The 27,421-nt window shown below is 37.6% G+C and overlaps 1 protein-coding gene across 2 annotated transcripts; it reads left to right on the top strand.

Annotated features, from left to right (window-relative positions):
• The first annotated feature begins 1,576 nt into the window (after positions 1 to 1,576).
• LOC137397017 (cytoplasmic aconitate hydratase-like) lies at positions 1,577 to 27,421 on the top strand. Of its 2 annotated transcripts, XM_068083292.1 has the most exons (22): positions 1,577 to 1,688; positions 2,204 to 2,302; positions 3,788 to 3,956; positions 4,428 to 4,565; positions 8,583 to 9,038; positions 9,821 to 9,953; positions 11,123 to 11,252; positions 11,743 to 11,873; positions 12,630 to 12,801; positions 13,535 to 13,635; positions 13,822 to 13,950; positions 14,662 to 14,809; positions 17,082 to 17,217; positions 18,398 to 18,483; positions 19,284 to 19,439; positions 22,111 to 22,235; positions 22,604 to 22,708; positions 22,955 to 23,097; positions 24,389 to 24,536; positions 25,753 to 25,921; positions 26,567 to 26,706; positions 27,013 to 27,421. In XM_068083292.1, the coding sequence occupies exons 1-22, from the start codon at positions 1,682 to 1,684 to the stop codon at positions 27,121 to 27,123; spliced, it is 3,132 nt and encodes a 1,043-aa protein (XP_067939393.1). In that variant the 5' UTR covers positions 1,577 to 1,681; the 3' UTR covers positions 27,124 to 27,421. The 2 variants fall into 2 exon arrangements, with proteins under 2 accessions (XP_067939393.1, XP_067939394.1); XM_068083293.1 differs by lacking the exon at positions 8,583 to 9,038.

The following is a 27,421-nucleotide window of genomic DNA, read 5'->3' as shown; positions in this document are numbered from 1 at the left end:
CATCAGAGAACCATAAGGAAAACAGGCATCATATACCCATCTACAAGTGGATAGAAACCTCCAGCCGAAGAAACCCATGAAGAAAAAAACATCAGTCAGAGTGCCAGAAAACCACCAAGAGACATTAGACCTCTATCAGACATGACCAAAATAGCTAGAATTAGTCATCATTTTCAATCAATAAACTACCATGATGCACATAAACAAGTCCACTCAGATAATAACAATCTGCAGCATAAATAACTAAATCTGAGGGCCTAAACACCTTCTCACAGGCTAACTGAAACACCTATAAAAGCGAACGGGTCCAATGACGCAGCCTCTTTCCCCCTGCCCCACCTGTGAAGCTTTTTCCAAACCGCCTGCTGAGCTCCTCTCCCTTCCAACTGCTAACTTTTCATTTCAATCGCTGAGCCGCCTATCTATAAACTGTCACGACTCTTTTTTGACAGTCGAGACTCGCAGCCATATGGAACTGAGAAAACAAACATGAAAAAAACTGTTCGAGCAAGTGTCTAACATTCATTGGCTATTTTAACCTTTTGCTACTAATATTATTGTTTTAGAATTTTGTTAGTCGTATATTTTAATTGTTGGTCTTTTAGAATGACGTATATTTTACTGGTAAATATCAGTATTGCTCATAATAACTTAGCAAATTCACTCGAGCCTGAGCAGCAATAATCAAATCAGTTCACAAAAGCTAAGCGAAGGTGCACAAACTAAGCATAGCTGGAAAAGAATAAGATGACAAAGCTAATTCAACACTGATGTATGAGTGGATTCGAATTGAGTTTAAAATCATTTCTCCCTGAACACACATAATACCACCTGTATCTCTTGTAGGTAAAACCACTTGTAGACGTAATCTCCTGTAGGCAAAATCACTTGCAGGCGTAATATCTGCCTCCAAATACTACCTATGGCTTACCAACATATATATACATAGCAATGGTACTGGCTTACCACCAAATGATAAAGGCAAAATCACAGTGAACGGTACGTAGTAACAGGGGCTTCGTAAAAATTTGGCAAAGCATATATGTACATTGACATGCTTGCACTCAAACTACTAGCAGCCGGCGGGCTAAACAAAGAGCGCAGAAGATCGTAGCATGTAGCATCTAATTTTTAACGTGCTAGATTACAGGAATAACTCCTAGATTTGCATTTAATTAAACTACAATACAGTTTAGAATTAAAACAAATGCAATTTATTTAGCCAAATTGTTTTACTTTATAATACGAGGCTGGAACAACGGAAGCACGCCTAGCCTATTGCACTTATTAACGTGAAACGCTTCGTCTCTCGAACAGTTTGGATAAGGCAATTTCGACTTTGCCTCACATGACGATTTGGCGTTGTTTCCAGACCAAACCGACAGCGGAAGATATTGACCTTGATCTCCCCGTCGGAAACTCGGTACAATAGAAGTACGTACATGTCCTTGTACTGCGTGTAATGCGAGATGTTTTGTTGTGTCCTTCACATTGTCAACAAATATAAAAGCCTCGGAGAGGCTATAATAGATTCGATCACACGCATTTGCGTCTAGTTATCGTCTACCGCAATTGGCGCTAGGGTTAGAAAAAAAATTGCGAACGTGATCTGGCAGATTGTCGACTTGAATTTACATTTTGATTCACTGTATAAACAGTTTTTCTGTGAAGAAACAAAAAAATGCCAGGTAAGGATGCTTTCAATTGCGTTAGGCATGTTATATAAACATGCGGTTGTTTTTAAAAGCCAAGCCTCTGTGATATTTCTCCTGAAATTTGTGAAGCCATAACTGCTAAAAACCACCGACTAGTATTGAGTAGTTGTGACGAGGAAATAGTTATTGATAAAATAAGTTATTGTGGTTATTTTTGCATACGCAGATTTTTTATAAATGTTATTATACATATCAAATAATCAAGACCTTTCCACAAAGGAAACCCTTTCTTTTTCTTCTATTCTGACTTCTATTACGTTAAGTTGTTTTGATCTTCTGTCAATATACTGCTCATACCTGCCAACTCTCACGCATTGGGCGTGAGACTCACGCAATCACCCCAAAGAAAAAAATGAAAATGCGATTTTTGTCCCAATTTCCACCATTTTATATATACTATCATTGATACATCAATTGCCCCAAAACCAAATCTCACGCATTGCCCCACTCTTGGGTTGGCAGGCCTAATACTGCTGCATCTGTTACAGGAGAAAGTCATCCTTATAGTGAATGCATTGATCGGCTTCAGGTTAATGGCAAAGACTACAACTTTTATAATTTGACGAAACTGCAGGACAGCAGATATGGTGAGATAATTTCTAGCAGCTAACTAGTCTTGCTATTCTTGTGTAGGCTTCGAGTGGCTGCTTAAAAATAATAACTGAAACAGTGCTTTTTATTACATTACACACCTGTCCCATTTAGGGTTTTTTTAAACCTGACTGTCATTATATGGTAAAATCTATTGAAATACTAAAAAATATTCAAATTTATTACAGTACATGTATTTTATTGTGACAAGTGTGTGAATGTGATTTGTACTCCAAAAACCCATCAACCCATGTAAAAGATTGCCATTCACAAAAGTCAATTAATCATTATAAACATTGGAAACTAATGCATTGGGGCAGGTAAAACGCATTTCCCAATTTGCGTAGCAATATCTAGTTTTTCTTGTTTAATTTTACTCCAATGCCGTCATTTTAATGTTGTGCTATGAAAGGAAGTTTATAAGATTATACATATGCGCAATCTATTATGATATCAATAGGTTATATATTGTCTTCTGAAGAAATCCATATGTGCTAACATTTGGTCATTTGTTAACAAGGTTTGGCCGTTAGCTGTGTATCAGATCATACAATGCAATAATCTTTTGCATTCGTATACATGTTGAAGAAGCTTAACAACAACCTAATAACAATATCGACTATAGCAATTTTTCTCATTTATTCTCAGATATTTATCGTTTTTATATATTGTAAACATCTATTATTTGTTCAAAAAATAGTTTTAAGTATTCCAAATGCTCAGCATAAATGAGAAACATTTTTGTTTTTATAAACATTGTCATCAATTATTACAAAGGTTAAACCACTATTATAAGTATTTGCCTCTTTACATGTTCCTGAAAGTAGTGTCGATGATGTTTTGTTGAATACCTCAAGGGATGTCAACTCCCATTTTTTTCAATGTGGTCATCTTTTGCTTTAAAGTCAACACAAAGTTGCCAAGAATTGAAAGATTAAGACATGATGAAAAATCATAATTAGTATAGTTAGCACTAAAACTTGTGCTAATTTAAATGTCAACTGCCATCTTGACGGAACATGATTTCAAATTTTTTATCCTAGCTCTGAGTTTGGCATGTTATATCATCATACATTGTTTGTAATTGTTTATCGTTGCATTTTTTTAATCCTTTGTTGAAAAAACTATATTTTGCATTTAAAGTAAATGTCAATCAAGTAGGAACAAATACATATGCAGTTTATGAATTGGATTAAGTGTCGACAAAATTCGGATAAACGGGGAAATTTTTAGGACTGATTGTAGGCGTTTTTCATATAAATTTTAATGTTGTCCGTGTTAGAATTGCGCATTTATTCAAATATCTAGCTAGATAGGGATATCTATCTGGCTATAGCACTAACTACACATTGTGAAGTTTGAAGAGATGGATATAGCATGGTGATAGCATGTGGACAGCTATCTACCTTGTGATAGCTGGTGCCTCGATTATTCTTTGCTTTTTATGTACACTTCATAATTTAATGCACTAATTCTGACAGAAAAGTTGCCTTATTCCGTTCGAGTGCTTCTTGAGTCCGCTGTTCGAAACTGTGACAACTTCCTGGTTCAAGTGGAAGATGTGAAGAAGATTTTAGACTGGGAACTTAACCAGTCTAATTCAACCGAGGTTCCTTTCAAGCCCAGTCGAGTCATTCTCCAAGATTTCACGTAAGCTTGTACAGGGCTATTTTTTACATTACTTCGTTCTTTTCATTAATGCTTTTGATGGAGTTTCTTGAAACTTTGAACAAGTTAGAATGGTTGAGCGTAATGTAGGCATTTTTATGCTACATCTATTACATTTGCACAGGCAAAATGTTAAGAAAAGCTAAAATATATAGATTGCTGCACAGTTTAATTTTGGTTTCACTGGGGGCAAAGTTCTTTGCCAAACAATAAGATCGGAGTCATTTTGAAGGTCATAGATAATTTCAAAATGATAATTATCTGTATAGATTTTTAATGTACTATATTATCTTTAATGGAGCTGAAAATAGTTTTCCTTGATAGCTTATTTAGTGCCAATTGGAGCTGATTTGAAGGACACGTATTGCGAAAGTTATTCTACTATAAATGACGATGATAATATTTTTTCTGTAAATTAATCACATAGCTTTAACTTCATGTTGATCTTAATAGGGGAGTGCCAGCCGTTGTTGATTTTGCTGCCATGAGAGATGCTGTCAAGAATCTGGGTGGAGACCCGGAAAAAATTAACCCTGTCTGTCCTGCAGATTTGGTCATTGACCATTCTGTGCAAGTGGATGTAGCTCGCAGGTAAACTTTTAGACTGGTAAAAAACTATAACTCGGTAGCCTGTGCTCAAATGTAGCAAGATCAAACAAGTCGATTCCATAATTGTAATTTGTATCTATTTTTCATAAATGTGGCAAATAAAAAGCATGTCAATGACATTAAAATAGAGAGGCATCAGCTATGCTTTGCTCTTATCAAACATGTCCATTCATAGTGTAAACTTTGTTTGAGCAATGTAACGAGGTAAAGTGACTTTAAGCTGGTAGTAAATCTGCTCTGACCTGGGGTGCTTTCACTCCTTTATAGCAGCATGCTCTTCTGATAATCCTTGTTTGTGCTAAAAATCTAATCACAAAGTTAGATATCCTTTTGTTGAAATGTGATAACGACTGAATGATGAGTTTAATGTGTTAGTAAGTATATGTAGATATATGTGTTTATATCGACAAGTATATGTAGATATATGTGTTTATATCGACAAGTATATGTAGATATATGTGTTTTATCGACATTTTAAAATGCTGCTTTCACAACCTAGTTAAACAATTCTGATTTTAAAAGCCTTCTCGTTCAGCTAAACAGTTTTTGCTCAGGATAGTTGATTAGTATTGCATGCATTGTTTCTGTCATGTCACCAAGAGAGATAATTTGCTCTATCATTCTCAATGCATGCCTTTTTACTCCCTAATCGATTGTGTCCTGTTAGAAAAGCTTCTCTTCTCTAAATTAGTTAATCAGTAAAACTATACCCTAGATTAGCGTTACTTTTTAATCAAAAGAGATCTGCTTCATGGAGTTTGATACACCTTGAAAAGATTAGTCAGACTATTGCAGCTGTAGAGTTTTCTTCTCTTGCATTAACAGTCTTTTTATGATAAGATAGTCTCAGCAAAGATGGTTAAAAGCTGACAAACATTTAACTGTTGTGATACTCTGGTTTGCATCCCGATCTAGTTATCCTGTTTTTGTCTATTAGACTTGCACTAGAATATTCGTCCTTCTCGTGTTTGATTGCGCAGCATCGTAGATTGTGCATGTAGACTGTTGGGATCCTTCTGCTGACGAAGCTCACATGTTCTTCTACTCTAGTAGTGTTCCTCCTTAGCATTCATTGCCTTCCTAGTAATTTCTGCATAAACTCCCTTTTTTTTCTCTGTCACTATACATTTACCTTTGGAGATAGATGGTGACCTCAGTTTATTCAGTATAAGTAAGATTTAAGATGGTTTATCATCTGATTCATCATTTATGATGTAACATGCATTGAGCAAGTCAGACAGCCTTGGTAAAGGCTTCTCGTGAGAAATTACCTGCAAGGATACTTGTTCACGTTATATATTAACATACAAAATCTTGTGTCGCTACGCAAATCGTGACTTTGTACAACTCTTGCCTTCGTACAAGAGTTGTGACTTCGTCATTTGACTTCGTCATTTGTCTTCGTCATTGTGACTTCGTCATAGTGACTTCGTCATTTCATAGTCACTCTACGATTCGAGTTTCCACACAATTCTAGTCTCTGTACAATTTGAGTCTATGCACAATTTGAGTCTGTACGATTCGAGACTTTCGGCAATTCGTGTCTCTGTACGATTTATGTCTCCGTACAATTCGTGTCTCCATGCGATTTGTGTCTCCGTAGGATTTGTGTCTCCGTACGATTTGTGTCTCCGTACGATTCGTGTCTCCGTACGATTTGTGTCTCCGTACGATTCGTGTCTCCCTACGATTCGTGTCTCCGTACGATTCGTGTCTACGTATGATTTGTCTTCGCACGGTTCGTGTCTCCATACGATTCATGTCTCCGTACAATTTGTGTCTTCATGCAATTCGTGTCTCCGCTCAACTCCTGCCTCTGTTTAACTCGAGTCTCCATACAACTAGTGACTCCTAGTTCCTGTCTTTATATCATGCCTGTCTTCTTACAGCACTCATTTTTACAAAGCACGTGCCTTTACACAACACCTGTCTCTGCACAACACAAATCCCCACACAATATCACTTTGCATGCACCCTGTGCACCCAACCCATGTTCCCACACAAGACATGCCTCTACTAGTGCATCATTAGCAGTGATACACTAGCATGTTTATGCTAGAATGCATGTGCAGTTCGTCATTTCACAATTCTTGTACAGTGGAACCTCGGTTCTCGGGAGCTTTGGTTCTCGACCAACTCAGTTTTCGACCGAAAAGTTTGAAATTGGTTTGTCTCGGATCTCGAACATAAATTCGGTTCTCGACCAAACCGGAGCATACACATTGGAATTAAATGTTCGGAACAGCTCTGGAAGCAGCATGGAAACATTCGACGTTATAATGAGCCACTTTCGGAAGGTTCTCAAATAAAGGGAGAAGCAAGTTACTCTTCATAAATTCTTAACAAAAAGGAAGGAACCATCTGGGACGACGTCTCCTATATCGAAGAGATTTGCTAGGGAGACAAATCCTCTAGTCGTTACCCGAAATTGTTTTGGAGGAGGATTCTCCTTAAAGATGTGAAGTAAACGTGCCATTGCTGTTTCTATTTACTTTTTCACACGATTTTTGATGTGAAGGATCTGTTTTATTTTTTGCTGTTTTGTCATCAGTTTCTGCAACTTTTGGTATAGTATAGATCTTAATCTTTAATGTTTTCGATGTTTTAAGGGCAAAACATATAAATGTTTACTCTCTTTTTTCTCTTTTCATCATCATAAATAGAAAATATTTTATTAAAATTAAACACGATCTATATCTACCCATTTTTATTTATAGTATACAGTACAGTTTATGGTGTGAAATGTTGAAAAAGATACTTCACCGAAGTTGTTTTCTCAACTTGAAATGGATTAAGATTTACATGCGTTAATTCTAATGGGAAAAATTGTTTCGGATCTCGAATAACTCTGTTTTCGAACAACCTTCTGGAGCGGATTATGTTCGAGAACCGAGGTTCCACAGTACTTCACCACTGAAACTTGATTTTTATTACGTTTGTCAATGACCATGGCCATCCAAAAGCCGATCCCTTCATTTACATCAAAGTATATGTAGTAGTCAGTATCAACTGATGGCTACATTCTAACTCCTATAGACAATTATTTGGTCACTCTACAAGAATTCACAACATTTCTAAAAGAAATTGGGTAGAACTATTTGTTTGTGCAAAAATTAACTTTTATACACACTATAAATGACAGAAAGTCATATTGGCCTCATTGTTACTCTTAGCACTCTAAAGAGTTGTGTGCTCCTCAATAGCACCTATGCATAAAAAATTATATTAATTCTTTCAGCAATGATCAAGTTTTGCCTTTTTTTTATTTTGTGGCCTCATTTACTAAGGAGGCAATTGTCTGACTATATTGAAGACTACATTGTTTTATTTAAAAAGCTTCTTGAAGTACTACGCTATGCTATTCAGTTATTACTGTTCTTTTTGTTTGTTTTCATATTTTATCATTGCAAGATAAGCTGCAACTTCTCATAATCCGTGTGACGGTGGTTTTCTGTTCTAAAGCACCTGACGCTACTTGACATCATTGGATCTCACAAAGTAAATATTAGGCATCATATTGAGAAACATTTCCAGTACCTTTATTATTTGGAAAATGTTTGTTAAGCTTGGTCCATTTAAAAATGTTTCAAACCTAGCTAAACATTACTAATATATTCAAATTTTCTAGCCAGTGTTAATTTGCACTAACACTGAACCTTCATTTGGCGATTGATTTCTGTGGTGTGTCTGTATTATGTGTCGCTCCTAATTTTGGCCATCAGCTTATTGCACTACCCAATTTTGAGATAGCGCTGTTTATGTACAGCAAAGATTATTTATGGGGGCATTTCTGAGGACTTAGTCAGAGTGTGTGAATTGGCACATCCGTGATCTTGATTTTATCATGGCTCAACGGGCCTCAACCACACTATCAATATTTTCTGTGATTCTGGGTTGATTTGTTTCCTTCTCCAAGTCTGCTGGGTGTGTTCTAGCGTTTTTGGTGTTGTCGATTTTGTCCTTTTAGTCCTTGACCAGCAGTTTGGTCTCTTATTGTAGTCTCCTCAGCTCTGCACCCAATCCTGGAGGTGGTCGGTCAGGAAAGGCATCCAGTGTTTCTCCGTTCAAACCTCAAACATTCACTGCAGGAAATTCCTCACCAAAACTAGCTCCGTCTTACAATAATAGTAGCAATGGACATCAATGGAGGCAGAGTTCTATAGATCCTACACAAAGTCGCATTAGATTGCGGCCACACTCAAAACGCTCTCGGCCAACAAAGTCTCCTCTTTGTGAGCGGAATAGCTCTAGCAAGTGTGAGAAACAGTTTTGTAATTCATCAGTTGGTCAAACTGCTCCAGAGCTGATTCCAGCAGTTCACAATCTTTCACGATTCCCGCGAGCACCCTGCAAGGGGGCCGCAGGTTGCTGCAGAGAAGCTTGTTGCCGACTACCCGGCAATGAAAACAAAGTTTGCGATCCTCTCTGCCCATTTCACATGAAGATATCTGTTGGGTCAGTAAGGCTTCGAAGCATGTGTTGAGACTACTATACATCAAGTAAAGGAGTGTTTCTGCTCAAGCTCCGCAACGGCTTATAGTATGGTGCACTGGCGCGCCTCATATGCCAATCCAGATTGTTATTATGAACAAGAATATGCACAAAAAGATAATGGTTTCAAGACAGCTGGACATGCTTTTAGTTACCACTATATCCTGTGTGCCTAGCTTAAAGTTCCAAATGGGATCTCCATGAAAAATATTTCTATTGGTAGATACATTTAACCCGGCAGTACCCAGACTGAAAAAGATGTTTTACTTCAATTTACATCATTTTACGCCTAGATTTTGTAATGTAAAACGAAAATTGCACTTTGATATTTTTACACTAGTTTACATGATTGCTTATTACACCACCTATCAAGATATTTCCAACTTGATAATTCCTGGGTGCTTAACAAGTTAATTCAAATTTGGAGGGGCCTAAATAAAAATGGACCCCAGCTCAGATGATTTGTTGTGAACCAATCAAATTGGGTATCATCGTGTAGCTTAAAGATTAGTCTTTCTGATCTAGCTGGAAGTTTTCCACTTGAATGCATTTTTATGGTAGGGCAACTCTACAAAATCTGTTATAGATATCTTACATGTTGTACAGGGGGTTAATTAGTAGGCACTATCATGACTTTGTGTAGCTGCTCAACATACATGTGTTTACATTTTAAGAGTGAACCTTGTTTCGTTGTAACCTCTGTATGTCTTATTAGCTTAATGTGAACTGACTGTACTGTGTTACAGCGCCGAAGCCTTGGAACAGAATCAAAACATGGAGTTTGAGAGAAATAAAGAAAGATTCAACTTCCTTAAATGGGGGGCCAAGGCTCTAAAAAATATGTTGATCGTCCCTCCTGGCAGTGGAATAGTTCACCAGGTAGGTTTACTGATAAGCTTTATCTTAACAAGAGGAGGCAACTTCATTATAAAATTACATACAGTCATACCTCGACGTACAAGCTTAATTTGTTCCAGGACTGAGCTATTTGCTATATAAAATAGCTAATACAAATAAATCCATTTCCATCCTCTCAAAAACCCATGTTTTAATTATTCTAATTCACTACCTACACACAAAGTAACACATGCCTATCGAGTGGCTATGGTCTGCAATAAAATGTAACATTATTAAGTACAGTACTATATAGAGTTCTTACCCTCAAGACAGATGGTAGCCGCTAATGGTAGTGTTAAAGACATTACAGCAGCATGTTCGGTATGCTACACTTTTGTGAAGCTATGTGACATAACATAAACTTTAAATTTAACGTAAGCTAATTCAGCTCATTAAACACACCTTTGAAAGCACGTATCAATTTTGCACTAGTCTTAATTCTAGTTTTGTTTTCATTTTTAATTATTTTTTTTTGTTTGGCACTTGTTGCCTCGCTATAACTTACTCGGCTTTTTAAAAACTTCTCTAAACTGATTTGACAAGAGAAAGACCGAGCAATGCTGTTCTCAAAAGCAGCCTCTAGCATATTTGGCCACCTAGCATCCGCATCAAGGATCGTCTCGTATGCTCCTATCTCAATTTCATCTCATATCTCATGACAAAATCTTGCTCAAGACTCTGCTCGCATCTGGAAGCATTCGTATGTCAAAGTATGACTGTACTTTATTTTTGGTCAATTGAAAAAGCACTTAGTACTCTTGCAGCAATGAGGCGATATTTTATGCAAATGGCAACTGAGGTTCAAGGGGGTGATTTTGGATGAAATGTTGAGGTCAGTAAACAGCTCCACATTTTATAGCCATCCGCTTAGAGCCTTAGTGGGTATGTGAGAAAAAAGAGCAAGCCATTTAATGATTAGCTAAAATTAATATTCTCCCGATGTCATCTACTGCAGTTCGTAGTAATGCAAATGGAAGTCATTCACTGGATGGTTGTCAGGAATCAGCCATCTGCTTTCATATTGTACAGGCATACTGGCTCTTCAAAAGCTCATGCTTCAACATGCATGTATGACTGTTAATTCGTGCTGGCCTCAAGTGGTTTGCGTCTTTGCCAGCCAGCCTGATAGTCATTTATTTTTACTTTGACAGGTTAACTTAGAGTATCTGGCACGACTGGTCTTTTGTGATGACGGCTGGCTCTATCCAGACAGTCTGGTCGGAACAGATTCACACACAACCATGATTAATGGGCTTGGTGTGGTTGGCTGGGGTGTGGGAGGTATGTCTGTTTACCTTTCTGTAACAATTTTGTCATAGCTTTGCTTATTGTACTTTGTTGTACATAGGCACACCTATAATATGTAGTACATAAAGTAGGGCTGTGTACTCTTGAATTGTATGGATGAATCCCTAACCTTTTTCAGAGGCACAAGTTTGGCGTTATAACAAATTCATAGTGTTTATAACACCTAAAAAATATTTGCTTTATAAATAACCAGCAGTGGGCGCATTGATGCCTAGGATTTCTTTCATTTCAAATCAGATGCCGACAGGTGGGTGTCTGAGAGGCTGGTTCGTAGGAACCAGGTGAAGTTTTGAAACCAAATATTTTAAGTGACCTGGCAAAAGGCACGGAGCATACGAGCGTGAAGTTTGGATTAAATGGGGCAAAGGTGTGGAAACATAGCATTTATGCAGACTGATAGACACACACACAATGACAAATTTGGATTTATTAATATAGAGTTCTACTGTCATCTGGTCTACAGGAATTGAAGCAGAAGCTGTGATGCTGGGACAGGCCATTTCTATGGTGCTGCCAGAAGTTATTGGCTACCGAATACACGGAGTATTGGATCCAAAGACTACCTCTACCGATGTAGTACTTACTATCACTAAGGTATAACAGTCAAAGATTCAGACTGATACTACACTAACATTGTGAAGCCAGATGAGCTATAGGATTTGAATTGTTGTTAGGAATCTCTGTTCAAATGGCCATGCCTGCTTAAACAACTTCTAGCTAAATATCCGTTTTATGTTAGTCTTCGAGGATAAATGCTCACACTTGTTCTAGAAATTTACAAGGATGCGACTTGTTAAGTGGTTAAGCAATAACATCGTTTATTTTTATTTTTCATTCCGACTTCATTATTAGTTATGCTACTTTTTTGGTAGGCACTAGTCGAAACAATTTTTTCGTCGCATTTTTATTGTTCAAGCTTCAATTCATCACCTATTCTCTGCAGACTTAACATACTTATTTTACTTAGTTTTAGCAAAATCATCCGTTACAAACTGCTAAAGGAAAAATAAGGAGTTAACATTTTTTTCTTTCATAACACTATTCGAAGAATTGTCGACTTTTTGCGCTCAATTTTTGTCATCAGTTTAACTTGTATAAATGTATGCCAAAACTAATATTATAGTAATTGTTTAGTTCAAGCGCTCAGTGACCAGGCCAAAGTTTCTTTAGTGTCTCCAGCCATTTCAAGCTTTACAAGACACATTTTATATTTATACGTTCTTCAGTGATTTTATGATGGCCTAAAATCTATAAATGAATTGACGATTGACTAATTTGTCTAACGCAGTGGTTAAGACAAACTATGTTTAGAATTGCGTTACATCTCTAGCTTGCTGTCTATTTTTAAAGCACTTAAGACAGATTGGAGTCGTGGGCAAGTTCGTGGAGTTCTTTGGACCAGGAGTAGCCGATCTTTCATTGGCTGATAGGGCAACTATATCTAATATGTGCCCAGAGTACGGAGCAACTGTCGGCTATTTTCCACCTGATGCAGCTACAATATCCTACCTCACCCAGACAGGTGGGTTGCATCTCTGATGCTATACTTCACCCAGACAGGTATCTGGCTTGAACAGGTAGGATACATGTATCATTGGTGTACCTGCTTTAGACAGGTAGGCTGTATGTATTCTTGTGTACTGCCCTAAACAGCTAGGCTACATGTATTCTTGGTGTACCTGCCTTAGACAGGTAGGCTACATGTATTCTTGGTGTACCTGCCTTAGACAGGTAGGATACATGTATTATTGGTGTACCTGCTTTAGACAGGTAGGCTACATGTATCCCGGTGTACCTCACCTAATCTGGAGGGTTACATAAAAGTGGGTCACTATCCAATCAAATGGTGTCAATCTTCTCATTTTTTATTTACTACAATATACAATTAAAGCTTTTTACAGTCAGTAACATGGTATTTGAAAGTATTCTAAAAGCATTACAACTTCTATAGAGATGGTTTAAGAAATAGTTTAGCTGAATAGCCCTAGTTCCTAAAGGTATATTTTTTATGATGCCTATCCACACCCTCACATAGAGTTTGTAGGTTGCTCATATGACTCATTGGATCATGTTTTGAGATGCATTTTCTGTAAATTGCTTTTATATCTAGTAATTAACTATAAATATGAAATTAATTTATTAACTAAATTAGTTTCATATTTAGTGTGGCTCTTATTGACATGTATATTCTCAGCTTTGTTTGCAAGTAGTATATGATCATTGCAATATCATTTTGTGTGTTCACTTCCTGTTAGGTCGCTCAACTGATCGGGTTGCATATATTGAGGCTTACCTCAAAGCTAACAGGCTTTACCGTGATTTCACGGATGCATCTGAGGACCCAGTTTTTAGCAAGGTCAGTTAAGATCTGCTTGTAGTTTGCAATGACTTGATTTGAAATAGTCATATTAATTGCCGGCAAGGGTTTATGATTGTCAAAGTTAGTTTGTCAAAGCAATATGTTTATCGTTTTGTTTACTCGAGTTGTGTCACTAGTCTGCACAATGTCTCATTTACGTGTCTGCGGTTGTCCTCTTTCCAGATTGTCGAGTTGGACCTATCGACAGTTGTCGCTTGTTGCTCCGGTCCTAAAAGGCCCCATGACAAGGTTCCTGTGTCTGATATGATGGCAGATTTTAAGAGTTGTCTTAACAACAAGGTTGGCTTCAAGGTAAGTGAAACTGCCAGTGAAACTCTCAGTGAAATTATTATAATAGACTGCTCATTGGATAAACGTTTGCTCTTTATTTAGTTAGTCATATCATTGATTAGCTGAATAGCATTAGCCAGTGTCTGATAACATATAGACTTAAAGTTGATAGGTATGTAAATGTGTCTTTTAATTGAAATGGCTGCCATAAAACTTTGTGATGTTTTTACATCCTGTAGATTAGACTGAATGAGTTGATAAAAACTGCCCATTATCGAGTCTTCGTTTTAAAATGTCCACCCAGTTCACAATATAAAACCGTGTTGTGTTATGCTGGTGTTGGTTTCTTTTAACTTGTGAATGTTTGTCATACAGAAGTGTTACACAACTATAGAGCGAAACCTTTATAGTAATATTAAAGCCTGTTAACATTGGTTTACATATTTCATGTATATATGTTACTAAACTGGGTAGGAACTTGCACTAAAAATGGTTCGTGTTTGCAATCCTCAAACGCTAAAAAAGTATTGGTTTTTAACAGTGCAACGGTTTATGCATGTCTATAGCTGGTCAATGCTATTTTTCATCACTGAACAGGTAACTCCACAAATGCCTACGATGCGATTCTAATTTCCTTACACTTAGAAGGCACAACTCCAGTTTTTAAATTATAATTGTTCTTGTATGTTTGTATGTGTTTATAGATATATATGTATATACTCAACATTACAGGGATTTGCTATACCCGCTGACAAGCAGAGCACAGTGCTGCCATTTGTTTATGAGGGCCAAGAGTACACACTCACACACGGAGATGTTGTGATTGCTGCTATTACTAGCTGTACCAACACTAGTAATCCTTCTGTCATGCTTGGTGCAGGTGAGAGTCTCTGTCGGTTTAGCAACGCTGTGTTGGCTTTTAGGTGTGAATCACTAGCATTATTAAGATAACCGGTTTATAGGCACAATGATCTTTTCTAGATTGCCGGAGCAGCTCATGCTTTCCTTATCATTGCATTTGTTGTTGTATATGGCATGTAGAAACATTATTTCTGTAGAGAAATAACTATTAATTATTAAACTTATAGTTTAATAATTAATATATATATACAAGTATAAATAGTTGGTTATCCTACATTTATGTTCAAAAGTAATTCTTCGAGCAAAAATTTTTGAGCAAGTTATTCCTCTACAGAAATAAATTTTCTACATGCCATATACAACAACAGAAGCAATGATAGGAAAAGCATGAGCTGCTCCAGCAATCTAGAATAGATCATTGTGCCTATAAACCGGCTATCTTAAAAACATACATATATAAAAAATATATATACTAGGTGAATGCCCAGCATTGCACAGGTAATAAAAAGTTTTTACACAAAAAATTTATTTTTAATCAACATATTTAACATTTACCATTCTAACTTTTAAATAAAGTTGTTTGTTTATCTCTGTGTGTGGTTAAGTTTGATTAAGGTTATGCCATATATACACATATATTCCTAGCATTTTGGGGAAGTTTGGCGAAGAGCTAACTGAAACGTGCATATTTTAACTAATCGCCATTAAAGATTGGCAGGTGTAATAAGTATATGCACAATTATTCCATAGTATGGCAAAGAAGGTCCTGTGGCTTGGTAGATAGCACACCTGTCTGCAGAATCAGGTTTTCGAGTTCAATTCCAGTGTGAAGCAGTTTTTTCGTTCTTAAAACTTCATCGTTATAAATAGACATACGGACGACAGACGACTAAATGACAAACACTTCTATATATATATATATATATATATATATATATATATATATATATATATATATATATATATATATATATATATATTTCTCAAAGTATGTGGATCTGTGTCCACTAATTGCTCCGACTAAGAAAGTCCCTGTTGAGAAATATTTTTTGTGAGGCGCAATTACTATATAGAAGGTCAAGACCAATTCTTCTCACGCGGACAATTATATTGTTTCCGTGGGAAGAGCCTCGACATCATCTCTCTGTTCGGTCAAACGAAGACGGTACGATATCTCATTTTTACATTTGTACGGGTATCGAGATGTACCAGTATCGTCGTATTCAAAGTTTTTATGGATAACTTCTGGTGGAACAGTAACATTTTTTATACACACACACTTCTATGCAAGAATTGTTATTATTGATTCTACATATTCAGGGTTTTTATTTTGTTTTCTCAGTTCGTGTTAATTGTATCATTACTGAATCATCTTTTATTGTAATCGTAGCAAAACCAACTTAATTTAGCTATTACTGGCTAATTATTTCACATTTACATCTAAACCTTTTTATAGTCGTTTTATTTTTTTTAATTTATTTGACCTGCATGAAAGATGTTTCTCATGATATAAAGTTTAAAAGTTGTTTGAAAAGTTTGAAAATCTTTACGGTTGTTTTTTATTTTCTCAATTTATTTAAATTACACAAAACACTTTTCTAATGATATGTAGTTCGAAAGTTAAAATGGCAAATATTGTTACATGTTAAATACAAATCAATTTCCTGTCCAAAGATTTTTTATTGCCCAGGCAACGCCAGGTTGTACAGCTAGTAAATTTATATATATAGATATACTAAATGAATGCCCATAATTGCACGGGTAATAAAATAATTATCCAATGAATTTTGAGTAACTTATCTAGTAACTTATTTTAGTCTAAATCTTTACTATAATGAGAGCCATTTGTGAAGCCAGCTTAATAATTGTTATGTTACGCGTAATGATCAAGCGTGCTAGTTTTTCCAATAGTATTTTCTGAGTTCTTTAAGCGTATTTTAACCGATGTAATGAATATGTGCACGGTTATTCATCGCTACAGCACTGACCTGGAGGTTCTGAGTTCAAATTCAGTGCAAAGCATATTTTTCATTGTTAAAACTTTAAGCTCTAACTGGACACACGAATGACAAGGAAACTAACAGACAAATAACAAACACTGAAATTTATTTGTATATATACACATGCATATATTTATGGTTTTACTGTAGACTTGGTGAAAAGAACCCGACTGAACTGTTACTTTTCAGTAATTCTAAAATAAGTTTCTATCAACGCAATTGTAAAATAAAGAACATTCCTAAATTTTTTCTTTTCAGTCATTGTATTTAACTCAATGTTCAATGTCATAGGGCTGCTGGCCAAGAATGCTGTCGAGAATGGCCTCGGAGTAAAACCTTACATCAAGACTTCTCTAAGTCCTGGTAGTGGAGTTGTCACATATTACCTCAATGAAAGTGGGGTGACTCCTTACATGGAAAAACTCGGGTATGTATCAAGTAGGTTGTCTCATTCAATTTTACATTGTAGTCAGGGTATGTGTAGTGTATTCCTCAGATACTGTGTAATCATTTGGAGACTTGTTCGACAGATGAAAACAAAAGCTTGATAAGTGAATTCAGCTGGGATTAATGACCTATAACTCCTTCATAAATTAGCTCAATTGATTTGTGTGGAGCTTACATACTATATGATATACTCCCCATATAATGTACAGTCGCATCTACAGTTTCTACAGTCGCATGTAGCACAGTAAATCATGCCAAGTAATCACTCATTAACAATGAACTTAAACAAAAGTGGACAACTCCGACATATGATGATACAGTGTGGACCAGCCTTAAGATGAACTTAAACAAAATTTTAGTAGATTTTATCAGAAAATGTCAATATTTTTCTATCAATTGAACTTGTTTTTGATGTTTGAGGTGATCTGACTGCTAGGATTTTTCAAGATTGAAGTCAGCATAATTTGATCTCGGTTAAAACGCTCAGAAGAAAATACGTGTGAAATGATGTCACTAGTTGCTATCGTTGCTATAGTTGATATCGGCTATTGTGTTCCTTATTCAGTCTGTCTCTTTGCAACCATAGATTTCATAATCGCACTTTCACTTGATCTGAGCATTTTAACCGCCATCAAGTTTTATCGGTTTTAATCTAGAAACATCCTGGCAATGAGATAACATCAAAAACAATCGCAAATGATAGAAAAAATATCGATACTTCTGATAAAATCTAATAAAATTTCGTGTAAGTTCATTTTTAAACGGTTCATTGATCTTATATCGATCATAAAGCCACAATCCTGGCTATAATCCTGTCTGCCGCCCCAGTTGGAGGCAAGAAAAAAATGTGCAGCGTACGGATTTGAACTCGTGTTGTTGAACTTAGCAGCCTGACGCTCCTATCCCTGGGCTAGCCAACAACCCTCTAGTATACATGTATTAGAATATTTGTGCACATTCTTACTCTTTGCGCTTTATTGGCACATCTGATGATCTCTCACGGTACACGAAACTGTCAAGATACAGTACTAGTATAGGTGTTATCAGTCCACGACTCGCGTGTGTATATCTTCTGCTGCATCATTGGCAAACCAACTTTGCTTTTGTGTGAGTTAAAATTAAAGGTCCGTAGATATTAAAGAGTGTTATGCGTTTCACAGGTTTGACATTGTTGGCTATGGATGTATGACATGCATAGGTAACTCTGGCCCCTTACCCGAGCCTGTCAGCGAGGCCATTGAGAAAGGTATGTACAACAAATGAATTGTTTAGTATATCATGAGATCATAATTCACAAATGTATCATCCTTTGTTGGGTGGAGATCAAAATTCACAAATGTACCATCCTTTGTTGGGTGGAGATCATAATTCACAAATGTACCATTCTTTGTTGGGTGGCATACATTCAAACGATTGCTTAACAAGTTGCAAGCTTCAGTTTCTTTCAGGTTGGCAATCATCATTCTTCCAGACCTTTTACTTTCATTTTCTTGTTTATATATATAACTTATTGAATAATCAAAGATTCACTTTTGTTCTAAAGTTAAAGCGCCTACCCACATTTTATGGTCTTTTTTATTTCAAAAAAATATTCCTATCTAGCCTGGAATTCCTTTTATCATTGGCAGATCTGCCTATGTGATTGGCAAAATTGGATAGACACTGGTTTATGATTGGTTGCATCTAGTAGAACTGTGAATTGCAGTTTAACATTAAGTAAAGCAGTTTACTGAAAATTTGCTCTGAATACATAGCCTGTTATAATGGACCACTATCCCGAACTAGCGCTTTGGAATTTTGTGTATTTTTAAATTTGAATCGGTCACCCTTTTATTGTGTTAGGTAAGTTTTAGTATAACACTTGAGCAGTTCGTACTTCATATCATGTGGTGAGACAACATCTTGCAGGTGAATGTTCCCACCTTTGTAGTTGAAGCTCTCTTGATTTCTTTAACTTTTCTAGTAGTTAACTAGAAATGTATAAATTTATGCTTATGTACGCTGATTCTTTTAATGCTATTAAAGGCTGTATACCTTGTTTTTTAGGGGACCTTGTGACTTGCGGAGTTCTGTCTGGCAACAGAAACTTTGAAGGTCGCATACATCCACTTACTCGCGCCAACTACCTGGCATCTCCTTTGCTTGTGGTTGCATACGCTCTTGCTGGAACAGTCTCTATCGACTTTGAGACCATGCCTCTAGGTATATCAGCATAATGGTTTTACTCCAACCTTTCCTTATTTTGTAGCATATTCAGTTTAAATTATTGTTGCTTAATTTTAGAAAAGACTTGAACCAAACTAATTTAGTATTGTTACTGTACGCATTATAGTATTGTCAGTTATTTTTTCACAGCGTTCCCTGTACTTACCTTCCCTGTACTTACCTTGCCTATACTTACCTTCCCTATGCTCAGATTCACTGTACTTACCTTCCCTGTACTTACCTTCCCTGTACTTACCTTGCCTATACTTACCTTCCCTGCACTTACCTTTCCTGTACTTACCTTCCCTATGCTCAGATTCACTGTACTCACCTTTCCTGTACTTACCTTCCCTATACTTACTTTCCCTGTACTTATCTTCCCTGTACTTACCTTCCCTGTACTTACCTTGCCTATACTTACCTTCCCTATGCTCAGATTCACTGTACTTACCTTCCCTGTACTTACCTTTCCTGTACTTACCTTCCCTGCACTTACCTTCCCTGCACTTACCTTCCCTGCACTTACCTTCCCTGTACTTACCTTTCCTATACTTACCTTTCCTGTACTTATCTTTCCTATACTTACCTTTCCTGTACTTATCTTCCCTGTACCTACCTTCCCTGTACTTACCTTCTCTGTACTTACCTTCCCTGTACTTACCTTCCCTCTACATACCTTCCCTAGACTTCCCTTTACTTACCTTCCCTATTCTTACCTTCCCTATTCTTACCTTCCCTATTCTTACATTTTTTGTATTTATCTTCCCTGTACTTACCTTCCTTGTACTTACCTTCCCTTTACTTACCTTGCCTATACCTACCTTCCCTATACTCACCTTCCCTGTACTTACCTTCCCTGTACTTACCTTCCTTGCACTTACATTTCATGTACTTACCTTTCCTATACTTGCCTTCCCTGTACTTATCTTCCCTGTACCTACTTTCCCTGTACTTGCCTTCCCTGTGCTTACCTTCCCTGTACTTACCTTCCCTATACTTACTTCTTTATACCTAGTCTATGAACTTAGGGAATATTCTGTACGGAAGCTTTGCTGACCTCAACACTGATTTTAACTGGTTTCTTGTGTTTAGCAAACAAATGCAGATTATAACTGTGAGAGACCTGTGAGCTCATTAACCTTTAGGAGCTTAGGCTAAGAGTTATGAGGAACTTCATTGATAGCCTTATTTTACTTGTAATGTTAGTTTCATGGCTGCTTAAACATGAGGTTAAAAAATGAGCTGGAAGATAATTACTTTTGTTACATAACCAATAGATAATGTGTGTGGCCTGGTGGGAGTGCTGACGTGTTATAAGGAGTTTGGTCTGGTGGGAGTGCTGTCGTGTTATAGGGTGTGTGGTCTGGTGAGAGTGCTGTCGTGTTATAGGGTGTGTGGTCTGGTGAGAGTGCTGTCGTGTTATAAGGAGTGTGGTCTGGTGAGAGTGCTGTTGTGTTATAAGGAGTGTGGTCTGGTGAGAGTGCTGTCATGTTATAAGGAGTGTGGTCTGGTGAGAGTGCTGTCGTGTTATAGGGTGTGTGGTCTGGTGAGAGTGCTGTCGTGTTATAAGGAGTGTGGTCTGGTGAGAGTGCTGTCGTGTTATAAGGAGTGTGGTCTGGTGAGAGTGCTGTCGTGTTATAAGGAGTGTGGTCTGGTGGGAGTGCTGTCATGTTATAAGGAGTGTGGTCTGGTGAGAGTGCTGTCATGTTATAAGGAGTGTGGTCTGGTGAGAGTGCTGTCATGTTATAAGGAGTGTGGTCTGGTGAGAGTGCTGTCATGTTATAAGGAGTTTGGTCTGGTGGGAGTGCTGTCGTGTTATAGGGTGTGTGGTCTGGTGAGAGTGCTGTCGTGTTATAGGGTGTGTGGTCTGGTGAAAGTGCTGTCGTGTTATAAGGAGTGTGGTCTGGTGAGAGTGCTGTTGTGTTATAAGGAGTGTGGTCTGGTGAGGGTGCTGTCATGTTATAAGGAGTGTGGTCTGGTGAGAGTGCTGTCGTGTTATAGGGTGTGTGGTCTGGTGAGAGTGCTGTCGTGTTATAAGGAGTGTGGTCTGGTGAGAGTGCTGTCGTGTTATAAGGAGTGTGGTCTGGTGAGAGTGCTGTCGTGTTATAAGGAGTGTGGTCTGGTGGGAGTGCTGTCATGTTATAAGGAGTGTGGTCTGGTGAGAGTGCTGTCATGTTATAAGGAGTGTGGTCTGGTGAGAGTGCTGTCATGTTATAAGGAGTGTGGTCTGGTGAGAGTGCTGTCGTGTTATAGGGTGTGTGGTCTGGTGAGAGTGCTGTCGTGTTATAGGGTGTGTGGTCTGGTGAGAGTGCTGTCGTGTTATAAGGAGTGTGGTCTGGTGAGAGTGCTGTCGTGTTATAAGGAGTGTGGTCTGGTGAGAGTGCTGTCATGTTATAAGGAGTGTGGTCTGGTGGGAGTGCTGTCATGTTATAAGGAGTGTGGTCTGGTGAGAGTGCTGTCATGTTATAAGGAGTGTGGTCTGGTGAGAGTGCTGTCGTGTTATAAGGAGTGTGGTCTGGTGGGATTGCTGATGTATTTTTGATCTTCACCAGTTTGACTTGTTTATATAGCGAATCTTAGAAACCCTAAATTTTAGAGTGGTGTTATATTTAGGATCCCTTGCCTAGTTTGTTTGATTTAAAAGCTTGTGTTTTTGTTTTTTATACAGGAAACAATGCAGAGGGAAAGCCTGTTTACCTACGTGATATCTGGCCTACCAGAGCTGAAATACAGGAGGTAGAAAAGCGAGTTATTGTCCCAGCTCTCTATAACAAAGTCTATGGCTCTATCACAGTGAGTATAACAGTCATATTAGCCTGCAGAAATGTAACACTGACATGTTCTGGTCACATCGTGAGCAAAAGATCTTTACTAGTAAAATAAGTTGCGATCGATTGAAGCGTGCAGAAACGAAGATTAGCATTTTGTAAACAATAACGCCTAATTCTTGTTATCAGTGTCGGGTAGAAGCCATCTTTTTTTCTAACTTTGGCCAAATATGCGTGTCTATTATGGCCAGTCATTAGAAAACTGATGCTTCAAATGACCTGAAATTTCGTGGTTGTTCATAAAAGGTTGCTTAACAATATGCCTTTAACAGATCGCTTCATTTTAACATAGTTCAACAGAGACCTGAGTGTTAGCCATTGTGTTTGTTGTAGGATGGTAATGAGAAGTGGAACAGCCTCGCCGCCCCAACCAGTCAACTCTATCCATGGGACTCTGAGTCTACATATATAAAGAGCCCACCTTTTTTTCATAACATGGTCAGTAGGCTGCTCCTCTATTATCTCCCTGGAATGTTTTTTCTTTTGTATCCACTGCTTGCTATGATATTGTGTTCAAGAGAACTCCATTATTACAACATTGCTATCATGTGATTAACTTAAAACCTTTCAATTTGTCTAAAAACAAATTTACCTTGCTAGCCTTTTTTGGTCATTCATTTAAGAATGAAAGCATTGCATGAATTATTTGTCTTAGAAATACTCTCAAATTGCCTTTTCATACAGACCAGGGAAGTACCAGGCTACAGGCAGGTGGAGAATGCTTTTGCTTTGCTCAATCTTGGAGACTCAGTCACTACTGATCACATTTCACCTGCGGGTAGTATCGCTCGCACCAGTGCAGCTGCCAGATATTTAGCTGGAAGAGGGTTAGTAATGATTTACATCACATGGAACTTATTTTTTGTGTAATCGCTGTAGTCTAGTGGCCTTAAACTGCTGGTACCTCGTTGGGAATCTTCTGCAGAGTTTTTAGATATAGGGAAACTATGTTGCTGACTTGGGGCTCATTTTCTGATGTAATGTAATATAAATTTAACGGTTCCAAAGAGCAAACAGATTTAATTTCATGCTTATAAAGTATTTATAGTTTATTGTGCTGGTTTTTGTAGACTTTCAGCAATTCTGTTAGATATTTACAAATAAGCTTGCGTGAGAGCCCGATCTTACAGTTCACCTATAGCTTTCTATCGCGCAACAACCTGCCTTTTTTAACTCTTCAACTTACCCTCTATTTTAATTGGATTTCTCATTTAGCTGTTGCATTTTCGCGGCTTCACATACATGTATATAACTATTGGTCAATCTTGGTTTTATTGGTCAATCTTGTGGTTATGTACACTGCATTCTCTAGCAGGGTATTACAACCCTGAACTCTAGCAGGGTATTACAACTCTGAACTCTAGCAGGGTATTACAACTCTGAACTCTAGCAGGGTGTTACAACTCTGAACTCTAGCAGGGTATTACAACCCTGAACTCTAGCAGGGTATTACAACTCTGAACTCTAGCAGGGTATTACAACCCTGAACTCTAGCAGGGTATTACAACTCTGAACTCTAGCAGGGTATTACAACTCTGAACTCTAGCAGGGTATTACAACCCTGAACTCTGGCAGGGTATTACAACCCTGAACTCTAGCAGGGTATTACAACTCTGAACTCTAGCAGGGTGTTACAACTCTGAACTCTAGCAGGGTATTACAACCCTGGACTCTAGCAGGATATTACAACCCTGAACTCTAGCAGGGTATTACAACCCTAACTCTAGCAGGGTATTACAACTCTGAACTCTAGCAGGGTATTACAACCCTGGACTCTAGCAGGGTATTACAACCCTAACTCTAGCAGGGTATTACAACCCTGAAGTAAAGTAAACGAGTCGGAAACTTGAATATAAAGAAGTACTTTACTTTCTTCAATCACATTATATTGGGAAGTTGGAAAGGCAGCCACTGTTGATTTTTTGGTTAGGAGAGTATGTTTTGCTCAACATACATATCGAATGAGCTTGTAAATCGCTACCAGGACTTTCCACTTTCAGCACAGGAATATAGCTTTGCTTTTTGCCATGGTTATATTTGTTATTATAAAAACATTGTACTGCTGACTCAGAAAGGAGTTAACATACTTGATCAGCTTTGGTACAATTCTATCTGCAGCCTTACTCCAAAGGATTTCAACTCGTACGGAGCCCGACGAGGCAATGACGATGTTATGGCTAGGGGCACCTTTGCCAATATCAGACTCGTGAATAAGCTGGTTTCTCGTGCTGGTCCAAGAACTTTACACATTCCTAGTGGAGAGGAGGTGATTGCTAAATGTTTTTGATTGAATCAATGCATCATTTCATGAGATTAAACAGCTTTATAGAGTGCATGCTGCTGAAGATGGTCACATGAAGGCCGGTTCACACTATGTCCCCGTTTGTCAGCGTTTCCCTTTCGGCGTTCATCGTCGATTATGTGAACCGTGAATTGATGGCATTGACGAAGCATCGCGGAAACGTCGGGAAAGTTTGCAGCTGTCAAACTTTCCCGATGCTTCGTCGAGCATCGACGACGGCCTTTCAAATGTGAACCATTTTGGTGATGGTAGTTCGTGGTCGTGGATAGTGTGATTTATTCAAATCCATTCATGATAGTCGCTGCAGGACTAGTTTTTGATTCCCAAATGCGAAAACAAAGAGGTTTCTTCGCGAAAATTAAAAAAGATAAATGTCACTTAGTATTTCCTGATGCAAATGCAGATGGGTTTGTGATAATATAGACATGGTTATCATCGAAGTATTGTGGCATCAAAGCCGAAATACGGCGATATTGTGTGAACCAGCCTTAGGCTAGGCATAGATGTTGCTCCTTAAAGACGAACTTAAAAAAGAAGTTAGGAGATTTTATCAGAAAGTATCGGTATTTTTCTATCATTTGCGATTGTTTTTAATGTTTGAACTGATCTGATTGGCAGGCCTATCTAAGATTAAAATTTACAAAATGTGATGTTGGTTAAAATACTCAGGTTCAAGCGAAAGTCTGATTAGGACATCTAGAGTTGCACTTCGGCAAAGAGACCAACAGTATAAAGGCGTGTAACACTGCAACTTCAATGAAATAGCCGGTATCAATAATGAGAGAGACAGACAGCTGCACAACTAGTAATTTCTCTTCTCAGCATTTTAACTGTGACCAGGTTTTATCAGCTTTAATCTTGAAGCATTCTGCCAACCAGATCACCTCAAACATCAAAACAATCTCGAATAATAAAAAATACCGATACTTTCTAATAAAATTTACAAAAATGATGTGTAAGCTCGTCTTTTGTTCATTTTCACTGTTCAAATTAGCTGCTACCTTCTGATGGACAAGTTAGTTTCCCACGAAGAGGAAAGTTTAACTAAATGCTCAAGCTCTGGCTCCACATTTTAGCTTTTAACTCGTCTTTATAATTTCATAACTTCGAGTTACGTTCTACTTTCAGCCATTTTCTTGCTTGCATTTTTTTTAGACTCCTTGATGCCTCTATATTGCAGATGGACGTGTTTGATGCTGCCGATAGGTACAAGTCAGAAGATCATCAGGTGATCATTTTAGCCGGCAAGGAATATGGCTCTGGCAGCAGCAGAGATTGGGCAGCCAAGGGACCCTACCTTCTTGGTGTGAGAGCTGTCATAGCGGAGAGCTATGAAAGGATTCACAGGAGTGAGTTTGTTCTGGTCCAAGAGGAGAGGGTTTTTGATTTCATAGTGAAACGGAGAGCCTACCAAAAATACATTGTGATAACATCATTTTATTGTATGTTAATTGATTTTTCAATGCTGTCTTCGCAAATTAGGTTGATTTCTCCACTTATTGTTTACAATTCAGATAGATCAGTCCATCAGTAGAATCAAAGGGATTGTCACTATAAAAAAATAACATGGAGTGGAGTTTTTAGTTTTATCCTCATAACTTCTATTGATCATCTACTTTGTTGTTTTAATAAGGCTAAAATATATTATTTTGCTATCTACAGCAGACTGCCTTATGGAGAAGTCTTATTTAGGTAAAGCGCTCTGATTGGTAGAGTTTACTTATGCCAAAGTTCTATAGAATGAGGTGAAAATTAGTAGATGTTAGAATAGTTTGATGTGCTCATTTGCTTCTATAAGACAAACAAGTTTTACTTGCAACCATTTATTATTCTAACAAGTTCCTTGCTAAACGCATTGTTGGCAGGCTTCCCACGTAGCATCAACATTTGAATATATATTTACAGCTCACCTCCTAACCCATGAGCTGTTCGGTATTGAACATGTGGCAAGCTTCCTGCATTTCAATGACATGCGCCATTCTTGTTGTTTGCAGGTAACCTAGTAGGAATGGGTCTCATACCCCTCCAGTACCAGAGAGGTGACACTGCTGAGTCACTAGGGCTTACAGGCAAGGAGAAGTTTACTATTACTGTGCCTTCTGACCTTAGCACCGGTCAGCTGCTGACAGTCAAGGTGGGTCGCTACTCTGTCAGCCTACGTCAGTTATATCCTAAATACAATGTTTTCTGGCAATATTCCAAATTCAGCCAAAACAATTGCCATTCTTGAATCAAGCTACTGAACTGAATTACGATGTCTCCTGACGGTTATTAGGAGTCCAGGCAAACAAATTTTGGCTTTATCAAAATTTGCTACTGTTAAACTACATTAAAAGTATGTACTTGACAAAACCTATTATACTTTATACTGGCAACTGATGTATGTGTGGCAGTGTAGCTTGTGCATCCTTTAAGACTTTGTGAAATCTTTACTGTTCAGGTAAGCACTGGTAAAGAGTTCCAAGCTTTAGCCAGGTTTGACACAGAAGTCGAACTTGAATACTTTAAGAATGGCGGCATCCTCAACTACATGATCAGAAAGATGCTTTGATGTTCATGTTCAAAGACATCTGATTGACACTCTGTAACAGGTACCCGACTTTCTGTTGCAGCCGGTTTTGGGAATCATTTTACACATATTTGTTGTTATATGACTCTATAGGTGATTTGCATCTTAGCCCAAGCATTTTACAGTTCTAAAGCAGTCTGCTAATAATGACATTTCACAACGAGATTAGAAACTTCTAAAAGTTTCCGTTATTGAACGTATTTATTGTATAATGACAATTTTTTCTGTTGAAGCTGTGCAATTTTTATTTATAATGAAATATACACATTTCCGCCTATAA

This window comes from Watersipora subatra, chromosome 5, assembly GCF_963576615.1.
Source record: "Watersipora subatra chromosome 5, tzWatSuba1.1, whole genome shotgun sequence".
Lineage (NCBI taxonomy): Eukaryota > Metazoa > Bryozoa > Gymnolaemata > Cheilostomatida > Watersiporidae > Watersipora > Watersipora subatra.
The sequence above is the reverse complement of the archived record's forward strand: the minus strand, read 5'-3'. Positions and strand labels throughout refer to the sequence as shown.

Excerpts from the sequence above, each read along its gene's own strand:
- LOC137397017 (XM_068083292.1), top strand. Across the intron at positions 22,236-22,603 it reads AAGTCTATGGCTCTATCACA|GATGGTAATGAGAAGTGGAA; the intron begins GTGAGTATAACA and ends TGTTTGTTGTAG. Across the intron at positions 26,707-27,012 it reads GTCAGCTGCTGACAGTCAAG|GTAAGCACTGGTAAAGAGTT; the intron begins GTGGGTCGCTAC and ends TTTACTGTTCAG.